Below are 10143 nucleotides of genomic sequence, written 5' to 3' on the forward strand. Positions count from 1 at the left end.
CTCTTCCGTTGAAATACAACACTGTAATAATTGAATTCATGATATACCTACATCATCAAAATTAAAAATAATTAATCATAACAATAGTAGTTTTAAAATAAATAATTACTCATACTAATTTTATAATAAAAATTCTAATTAAAAAAATTAATTCACTTAAACTTTAGCTTCAAATATTAGTCTAACAAATAAAATCATTACTTCAATTAAATATAAAATATTTATTTGCTTCCTCTATTAAACTTAAACTACACATTCATACTTTATTCTAAAAAAAAGTACTCTAATTAAATAATTTATGGAAAATTCCTCAACTTCAAAAAAATTCCAGACAGACACAAAATGGAAGGGTTATAAATGAAAGGATTACACTTAAAAAAATTTAAGACGGCACATGGCCAACACGCCTAGGCGCCCCAATATTTGTATCTTTGAAGTTGTTTTTCAGTACTAATTAACGAGAACAACTTACTTTACTTAACTCAAATGACATATATTCGGTAATGAAGGATATATCATATATATACATATGAGAAAATTAGTAGGAAAGTATATTGTCTATATATAGGAGTGGAGGAGACAGACAAATAAGGGCGTAATTTTTCCTCCATCTCCACTTAATAGTCTCAATGGTTAATTAATTAAATTACATGCACGTATATGTAAGGCAAAAAATACTTGGTGAACAACTAAATTGAAACTTAGTGAGACAAGGAGATAAAAGAAATATATACAATTCAAGTATAATAACTAATATGATATATGTGATAAAAACAAAGAGATACAAAATTAGTGACTGTTAAAGAATTAATTCAACTATATTTTTTAATTTTCTGCACTAGTGATTGCTTGGAGAGATAAAATATTCACCTATTATTTTTCGAAAACTTGACAAGTATTAGAACTGATCTAGTATAAAATAATCTAAAAATCCATGTAAACTTCTTTTAAGATTATTAAAAATCAATAAATTACTAATAAATATAGTAACGAAAAATTGTTATTCCCATGTTAGTAAATTTAAATGACGGGACTTTTAAAATTGGTAATATTTTCCTTATTGTTTTTATAATTAAAATTACAATTTCTTTTTGTTAACTTATACTAAATTTTATTACAAGTAAAATAAAACTTCGTACTCAGAACACACCACAAAATACATAAGAAATAGCATGTAATTATTTTTTATCTTAAATTAAATTATATGTCAAACAATACTTTAGACGCAAAAACCATTAACAAAAAGGCTTACAAATAATTACTACTAATATTTTTTAAATTTAAAATGTAATTTACAAAATTAATACACTTAAATTTGAGCTTCAAATTTCATTCAAACCATAATATTTGTTACTTCAAAATAAAAAATTTGTACATCATAAATAAACAAAATGAAAGAAAACTTTAATTAAATAAATATAAAACATCCTTACTATAGAATCAAACTTCAAAACTCTTTCTTCCTCTTTCACAATACTCTCTTCAGTCTCAAATTTATGTAAGTGCAAAGTATGATTGAAGTTTGCTCTATTTAAAGAAATTTTTTAGCAAAAAGCTACGTACGCAAATTTATACACCATTATTAAAGTAACTCTGTATGGTCACCTCCTAGATGCCTAGCTCTCTAAGCTGCCATGCATGCATGTGATTTCTGATTTCCCTATGCAAACAGTGCCCTATTCTCCTCCCTAGCCCTGCATAAAAAAAATTTCAGTGCATGTGAACCCTAACTGCATCAGATCAGGCTTGAGTCTCATCATTCAGCATCACTCTCCAAGCTTCAGTCCCATCAAACCTGTCGTGGAGTGGTTTAAAATTATTATTATTATATAGAAAACTGTATGTTTGATTTATGGAAAAAAAGTGTAAGAAGAGAAAAATAAGGAAGGAAAAGGAATAGAAAATATATAAATGATTTTTTTTTCAAATTGTATGATAAGAAAGAAATAAAAGATAAGAAAATTAGTATTATTCTCTTCTTGTATAGTTGTATAGAAAGAAGAATAAAAAATGTGTTTAAAATTATAAAACAATTTAAAACAAAAAAGATAAAAAAATTGAGAAAAAAATTGTTTAATTTGTGCATGAAAGAGTACATTTTTTCTGTTTTCCATCTTCTATGTTTGAACAGAATAATTTTTTAGTTTGATTCCCACAAAAATGTTTTCAGTCTTCTAAATAAAAAGCTAAACCATGAAAAAAGATAATGAGCCTCACCTTTTTCGTCATTTGCCTTTTCCTGCTTCCACATTTTGGGAAAACAAAGACTAACAAGAACTAATAAATTAGCTTAACTTTGGTGGTTGATTTTCCAATTTGCAAACATAATAACGTAATAGGAGAGAGAATCATATGCCCCTATCCCGCCAGCTCCAAAGGCGGGACTGCCCACGTAGGCATGTCCCGCCAAGAGAAATGGCGGTACACTACGTACACGTTTTCTCACCCTATCCCGCCAGAAGGAATGGCGGTACCCCTTGCCTGTCCCGCTGCTGCGACTGGCGGTACCCACTATCCCGCTATTGGCACTAGCGGTTCAAGTTTCCCGCTAGTGTCAATGGCGGCACCCACGTAAGAAACAAACCCCCTCTGTAATTTGTTATAAATGAGACCCCATTCCGTAAATAGTTTCTAAAAGAAACCCTGTAAAGTAAATTTGCCGAAGGGTGGCGTGGGGGGTCGTGGGAGTAATCAGAGGGTGCTGTGAGTCCTGGCATTTGGTTCTACAAAAATTATTTTTAACAATGTAACCGCATGACATTTAATGCTTCCTAAAAGAAAAATGATTTTCTTGGCTGACTTTGGTTTGGCCTAATTACTTTCTTTGTTTTTCATCAAAATTTCTCTAATAAAGTGAATATAGATAAATTAGAAATCATGAACAGAGAGGTATCCCAAAACCAGCACACACATGGATTTTTAAGATCACAAACTAAAACTTCATTTATGCATTTCACCAAACACAACTTACAACCCATTTTGCAAAAAAAAAAAGAGAGAGTAGAAAATGCAACTTGCGAAAAGAAAACAAACAAAACAACCGCATTAAAAGTAATATAAAATCTCATCACTTAATTTTTTGCATCATTTGGTTCTACAAAAGTTATTTTCAACAATGTAACCGCATGACATTTAACAATTCCTAAAAGAAAAATGATTTTATTGGCTGACTTTGGTTTGACCTAATTACTCTCTTTGTTTTTTTTCTCCTTCATCGAAATTTCTCTAATACTGTGAATATAGATAAATTAGAAATCATGAATAGAGAGGTATCCTGATAGGGTGCTCAGTAAAGGACAAAGGGTACTTCCTGTAATATGAGGTCAGGAAGGGAACCTCCAGAAACAAAGGGAGAAAACAAAATTCTCAAGGCAAATTTTCGTGTCCTCATTTCAAAATCGTTCAAGCTTATTTAGGCAATATAGACCTCAGCCTTAGACACAAATGACACAGTGCTCCTAACAACACCACACTATTGGACACCTGTACTACTGACATATTCCCTCAACAGAAATTGTAATTCCATTCTAACAGAATACACGATCTCATCATTACAAAGGATTCTGATCCTAACAACCTAATGGACATAGTCCTCCCACCCTTGAGGCTTCCTTCCCATACCCTTGGGCCTGTGGTCATAATCATTATGGTGCAAATTGGTATCATATCCCAAAACCAGCACACACATGGATTTTTAAGATTACAAACTAAAACTTCATTTAGGCATTTCACCAAACACATAACTTACAACCCATTTTGCAAAAAAAAAAAAAAAAGAGGGAGAGAGAGTATAAAACGCAACTTGCAGAAAGAAAACAAACAAAACAACCACATTAAAAGCAATATAAAATCTTACTATGGACGGAGAAAAGAAAAATGATTTTCTTTTTTATCAGCACCTACAACAAACACAGAAACTTACTATGGATGGAGAAAAGAAAATCAGTGAAAAAGAAAAAATAGAAGGAAGAAAGATTGAAAAAGAAGGAGAAGGAGAAAAGCACCAGAAACTTACTATGGATTGAGGGAAGGTGAGAACGGAGAAAATGAGAGAGTGGCGAGAAGTTTATGCCAGTGATTTCCTTTTATATATAGACTAGTCGGTAACCAGTGCATACGCACGGGTCTTTCGCTAAATGATTTTCGATGGAAAAATAAAAAGAAAGATATTGTAAAAAGACAAAGGGACTAACATTCATATTAAAGAGTTCTATATAGTAGAGTAGATTGATTGGCAAATTGATAGAAGATAAACATAAAGATGTTGGAAACAAAGATAACTAACATTTTTTTCCAAAATAACAAAATAGGTTGAATAACAATTGTAAAACCTAATCTATGTCGTTGTCGTCCCAATCTATTGCGCGTCTAATAACAACTTCCCAGATTTTTTCGGCACGCCTATAGTAGAATGACAGTTCATCTCCATGGCTAAAATCACCTTCTTGAAGGAATTTATACCAAGGCTGAGTGATATACATATCACCAATCCCCTTGTCAAGCACGATTACATTCCATTGTAGTGGAGGTCCGAATCTTCTCAGGATTGTCATGTGGTCACCACAGTGGATTAGACATTGTGTGACAGAGGGTGGAAGTTGCTATAGGGAAAAAAAGAGTTAGGCATTGAAATTAATATTTGTCTAGAAGATATAAATGGATATGAATATTTTACCAGTGGATATGGTGCCCCTAGCATTGATTGAGTGATTTCAAAGGTCCAGATATGTTTCCTTGACGCGTGGCATCTTTTGCATGTCTGCTGGTGTGATGGTGGAGTGAAGTGGAGGTCAAATTTTGAGTGGTGGTCACAGGCTAGGAAATTTATGATTACTTATTCATAAATCTGCAATTCTGTCCTCAATGTTGTTAGGCCATCAGCAAAGAAAAGTTTGCCCTTGTGTTGCCTGAATTTCATAGGTGGCCCCATCATATTTAAACTCAACGATTTCTGGAAAATTTGGTTCTCATTGCTGTTGATAAAAACCTGGTATTTCTATGGCGTCCTGCAAGGAAAAAATAAAACTGTTTTAAAAAGGAAAGACAATATGAAAAGCAGGAAAGGAAAAAGTATGGAAAGGAAGCATTTGATTTTACTTTGTCACAATGGAACGTAGCTTTAAATTGCAATATTAATGGCTGTCTGATAGCAGGGAATCTCAACTGCAGTGCAATGAAAAAAAAAGTGGAGTTAGCATTTAAAAAACATGTATATTGACCAATTTAATTGTCTGCAGCCCTAAATTGGGGTGTTGCTGCAATGTAGTAGTAATTGGATTTAAGAGTTCTAAATTAGGATAATCAAAATAACATAAGAGAAGATGCATATAATATAACACCTAAGAAGTTGAATCCAAGACATGAAAATAAGCAATAAAAAACATGTGTAATTCATGCAGAGTAACGAAAGTAAAAGATCAAACCATGGGTCAATGGATTGAAGCATTGATTAAATGGAAGAAAGTTTGAGAGGACAAAATCAACATTATAAAAAAGATATTTGCTTGGTGCAAAAAAACTTTTCTCTGTGGAAAAGAAAGCATAATCTAGGTTCCTTCCGTCCTTGGGTGTTGCCCAGTGGCTTGGCCACCGACGGAGTGGATCTTTGCTCTCTACAAACGCTGGGGTTCCTTCTTCGATCCTAGGGAGTTCTAACTACCTCGGTCTCTAAATTTTTTCCTTGTTTTTCCCAATCGCGTGCCGTATCACTTTTTCTCATCTTGGGCTATGAAATAGTTGCCAGTTGGAACTGCTGTTGATGGGGAAGAACAAGGGTCGTCAATCGCACTTAGCTACAAAGCAAATTATGGTGAAGGGTACTACCTCAGGTTCACGTAAATCCCAAACATCTGCTACTTCTGGTCTGGCTGGTTGCTTGGATGTTGTCCAAGCAAATCAGAATGCTTATACTGCTTCACAGGATAATCTTGTAGGCAAGGTGCTTGTAAAAAAGGCAGGGACAAGTTCTGCAAAAACTGATGATGTCGCACACCAAGTGTTTGATAATTTGTCAGAATGCAATGCTGAATCTGAATCTTCCCCATAGGTTTCTTGCACCTTAGGGGACAATGATTCAACCACTGATGATGATTCATCTCACTCCTGTGGCTCTAAGTCATCACCGCAGCTAGACGACAATAAGGCTCCCACTCCTTGGGTTAATCTTTTCAAAGATAACAGAAGCCCTTCCAAAGGTTTTGGAATGAAGTTCTCCCCTCCACCCTCTGATGATGAAGTGCTGTTGGAAGAAACTGATTTGCAACCCCTGGAAGAGGCTTGGGGACATAGCCTTATTGGCTATGTGGCTGGTCGATTCCCAGGAAAGAAAGCTCTACTGGATTGTTGCCAAAAATGGGGAGTCAAGTTTTCATACTCAGCTCATGAAAGTGGTTGGCTGGTGTTTAAATTTGAGTCTGAGGATGATCTGAACCAAGTCCTCTCTGCAAGCCCTTACTTCATATTTCAAAGACCCCTACTGCTGAAGGTTATGCCAACATTCTTTGACTTTGGCAATGAGGAGCTCAGCAAGATCCTTGTCTGGGTTAAACTCAGAAATCTACCTCTAGAGCTTTGGAATCCTCAAGCCGTAGGGAAAATCCTGTCCAAGATTGGTTCGCCCATTCGATCTGACCATCTTACTACTTCTAAGGGGTCTATTTCTTTTGCTAGAGCTTTAGTTGAGGTTGATGCTTCTTTGGAGCTCATCGATGAAGTGCGATTTAGACTTCCTACAGGGAAGACTTTTGCGCAAAAGATTGAGTATGAAAATAGACCTTCTTTTTGCACTCACTGCAAGATGATTGGGCACCGCCTCACTAATTGTAAAACTGTCACTGCAAATAAGCATGTTCTCATCACAGCCTGCCCCATCTTGGATCAACCACAAGTGGGTGATTCAACAATGCCCCCACATACCAATACAGTAGGCCCCTCTGATAATCCAAAGAATGTCTAGACTAATCTGTCTGTCCCTCCTCACAGAAAATATGTTCTGGTTGCAAATCATGTTCCTGTCCTTCAGAATTCTTCTGACCTCAAAGAAACAGGGAACACTGAGTTGGATGATCCTATAGAAGAGGGGTTTGTTCAGGTGAAAACTAAACACCAGAAAAAGGTAAAAAAGTGCAACTTATAAAGACAAACCGTATTGAGGATATGCAAGCTGATGTCCAAAGAGGAAGAAATCATAAAGTTGTAACTAGGGTCGAGGAGGCTTCCTCCCGTCCGAATCCATGATCATTGCCTCTTGGAATATCAGAGGCTTTAATTTGCCTCTGAAGCATCATGCGATGCAGAGCTTCCTTCGCTGCAAGGAAATTAACGTCATGGTTGTGTTGGAAACTAAGTTGAATAAGGCTTCAGTTGAGTAAATCATGAGAAGAAAGTTTGGTGACTGGCACTTCACCCATAACTTTGCTTCTCATAATGCTGGCAGAATTCTTATCCTCTGGAAGCAGGATAAGATTCATCTTTCTGTTTTGGAGTCAAATGCCCAATTGATTCACTGTGCTATTGATTGTAAAACCACTGCCAAGCGCTTTCATGTTTCATTCATCTATGGTCTTCACTCCATTATGGCAAGAAGATCTCTTTGGATAAATCTGAATAGTATCAATGCTAATATGAGTTGTCCTTGGCTCCTCCTTGGTGACTTCAACTCCATTATGTCTCCCACCGACCGTTTCAATGGAGTTGAGCCCAATGCTTATGAGTTGCAAGATTTTGTTGATTGCTATTCTGACCTGGGGTTGGGGAGCATCAACACTCATGGCCCCTTGTACACATGGACTAATGGCAGGGTGTGGAGCAAACTGGACAGAGCTTTATGTAACCAGGCCTGGTTCAATTCCTTTGGAAATTCTGCTTGTGAAGTTATGGAGTTTATTTCTATTTCAGACCATACTCCTCTAGTTGTCACCACTGAGTTGGTAGTGCCTAGAGGTAATTCTCCATTTAAATTCAATAATGCTATTGTGGATCATCCAAATTTCTTAAGAATTGTTGCAGATGGCTGGAAGCAAAATATTCATGGCTGTAGCATGTTCAAGGTCTGTAAGAAATTGAAAGCTCTTAAAGCTCCCTTGAAGAATCTTTTTAAGCAGGAGTTCAGCAACATCTCCAACCGAGTGGAGGTAGCTGAGGCTGAATATAACAGTGTGCTTAATTCTCTAAAGCAAAATCCTCAGGATCCTTCCCTTCTTGCTCTGGCAAACCGCACTAGAGGGCAGACCATTATGCTTAGAAAAGCGGAGTCTATGAAATTTGCTCAGCTCATCAAAAATAAATATCTCCTGCAGGCTGATAAATGCTCCAAATTCTTTCATGCTTTAATCAAGCGCAACAGACACAACCAGTTTATTACTGCCATAAAGCTAGAGGATGGGCATAACACTTCCTCCCAAGATGAAATTGCCCTTGCTTTTGTGAATCACTTTAGGAATTTGTTTAGTGCTCATGAGCTGACCCAAATTCCTTCCATTTCGATCTGCAACAGGGGTCCTAAGGTTCCCACCGATTGCTTTGCGGCCTTACTTTGTCCTACTTCTAAGCAAGAGGTTTGGAACGTTATTTTTGTGATGGATAACAATAAAGCTCCTGGGCCAGATGGTTTCAATGTTTTATTCTTCAAGAAGGCTTGGAATATCATTGATGATGATATCTTTGCAGCGGTTAATGAATTCTTTACAACTGGAAAACTTCTAAAGTAGCTCAACCATGCTATTATTGCGCTTATTCCTAAGCATGATCAGGCCTCCCAGGTTAACCATTTTAGACCCATATCTTGCTGTAATTTGTTATACAAGATTGTGTCTAAAATTCTGGCCAACTGCATAGCCCCAGTGCTTGAGACTATTATTGGGGAAACTCAAACTGCTTTCATTAAGAACAGAAAGATGATGGACAACATCTTCCTAGTTCAAGAGATTTTGCGCAAATATGCCCGGAAAAGATCCTCTCCGAGATGCCTCCTGAAAATTGACTTGCATAAAGCTTATGATTCCATTTCCTGGGAATTCTTGGATTGGATGCTTAAGTCCATTGGCTTCCCAGCCCAGTTCTGTACTTTGATCATGGAATGTGTTTCTTCCACTTCCTTTAGTGTGGCAGTCAATGGATTCATTTATGGTCACTTCAAAGGATAGCGGGGTCTTAGACAAGGGAATCCTCTCTCCCCTTATCTGTTTGTGCTCTGTTTGGAGCACTTTTCCAGAGATATGAGCAGCCTCAAGGATGATGCCAATTTTAAATTTCATCCCAACTGTGCAGGTATTCAACTATCTCATTTGGCTTTTGCATATGATGTTATGCTTCTATCTAGAGGAGATATCCCTTCCGTGTCAACTATGTTTGCCAAGCTTCAGCACTTCTGTAGGGTTTCAGGGCTTTCCATCAGCTCTGATAAATCTTCCATATACTCAGCCGGTATTAGGCCTCATGAGCTTTCTCATATTCAACAGCTTACTTGGGTGTTCCCCTTTTATCATCTAGATTAAATGTATGTCATTATGCTCCCTTGCTTTCCAAGATTACTGGCCTGATTCAGGGATGGAGCAAGAAGTCTTTATCTTATGCAGGTAAGTTAGAGTTGATCAGAGCAGTTATTCAAGGAATTGTGAATTTCTGGATGGGGATTTTTCCTTTGCCGCAATCTGTTATGGATCGAATCAATGCTTCGTGCCGTAATTTTCTGTGGGGCAAAGTGGATATTGGCAAAAACAAGCCCTTGGTTACTTAGTCAGTAGTTTGTTCTCTGAAAAAAGAAGGGGGCTTAGGCCTTTTTAATCTCAAGGACTGGAACCTTGCGCTTCTTTCCCGTATCCTGTGGGACTTTCATTGTAAGAAAGATTCTTTATGGGTTCGGTGGGTTCACCATTACTATTTCAAAGGGAGCGATGTGTGGAATTACAATACTTCTTCATCAGATTCAGTTTTGATAAAGAAAATCATTCAAATAAGGGACTTTATTATCTCCAAAGAGCTAAGTACGGAAGAGGCCAAAAAGAGGATTCAATCTTGGAGCACCAATGAACAATTGCTTGTTGGCAAAGTCTATGAATACATTAGAGGTGTCAAGCCTACTGTTAGTTGGTGTTCTGTTATATGGAACCCAGCAATCCCCCTTAAGATGTCTTTCATTCTGTG

General features: G+C 36.6%; 1 protein-coding gene across 1 annotated transcript; it reads left to right on the plus strand.

Annotated features, from left to right (window-relative positions):
- The first annotated feature begins 8894 nt into the window (after positions 1 to 8894).
- Positions 8895 to 9736, plus strand: LOC114411129. Its single transcript, XM_028374885.1, has 3 exons — positions 8895 to 9060; positions 9268 to 9467; positions 9545 to 9736. Exons 1-3 carry the CDS (start codon positions 8895 to 8897, stop codon positions 9734 to 9736), a joined length of 558 nt encoding a protein of 185 aa, XP_028230686.1.
- Positions 9737 to 10143: the final 407 nt, after the last annotated feature.

Source organism: Glycine soja, chromosome 5 (genome assembly GCF_004193775.1).
Source record: "Glycine soja cultivar W05 chromosome 5, ASM419377v2, whole genome shotgun sequence".
NCBI classification, from domain to species: Eukaryota; Viridiplantae; Streptophyta; class Magnoliopsida; order Fabales; family Fabaceae; genus Glycine; species Glycine soja.

What these genes read in the sequence shown, in the direction of transcription:
- LOC114411129 (XM_028374885.1), top strand. Translation starts at nt 8,895, where the DNA reads ATGATGGACAACATCTTCCTAGTTCAAGAGATTTTGCGCAAATATGCC. An exon ending in TGGCTTCCCAGCCCAGTTCT is followed by an intron (nt 9,061 to 9,267) that starts GTACTTTGATCA and finishes CCAACTGTGCAG; the next exon opens with GTATTCAACTATCTCATTTG. An exon ending in ATATTCAACAGCTTACTTGG is followed by an intron (nt 9,468 to 9,544) that starts GTGTTCCCCTTT and finishes GGCCTGATTCAG; the next exon opens with GGATGGAGCAAGAAGTCTTT.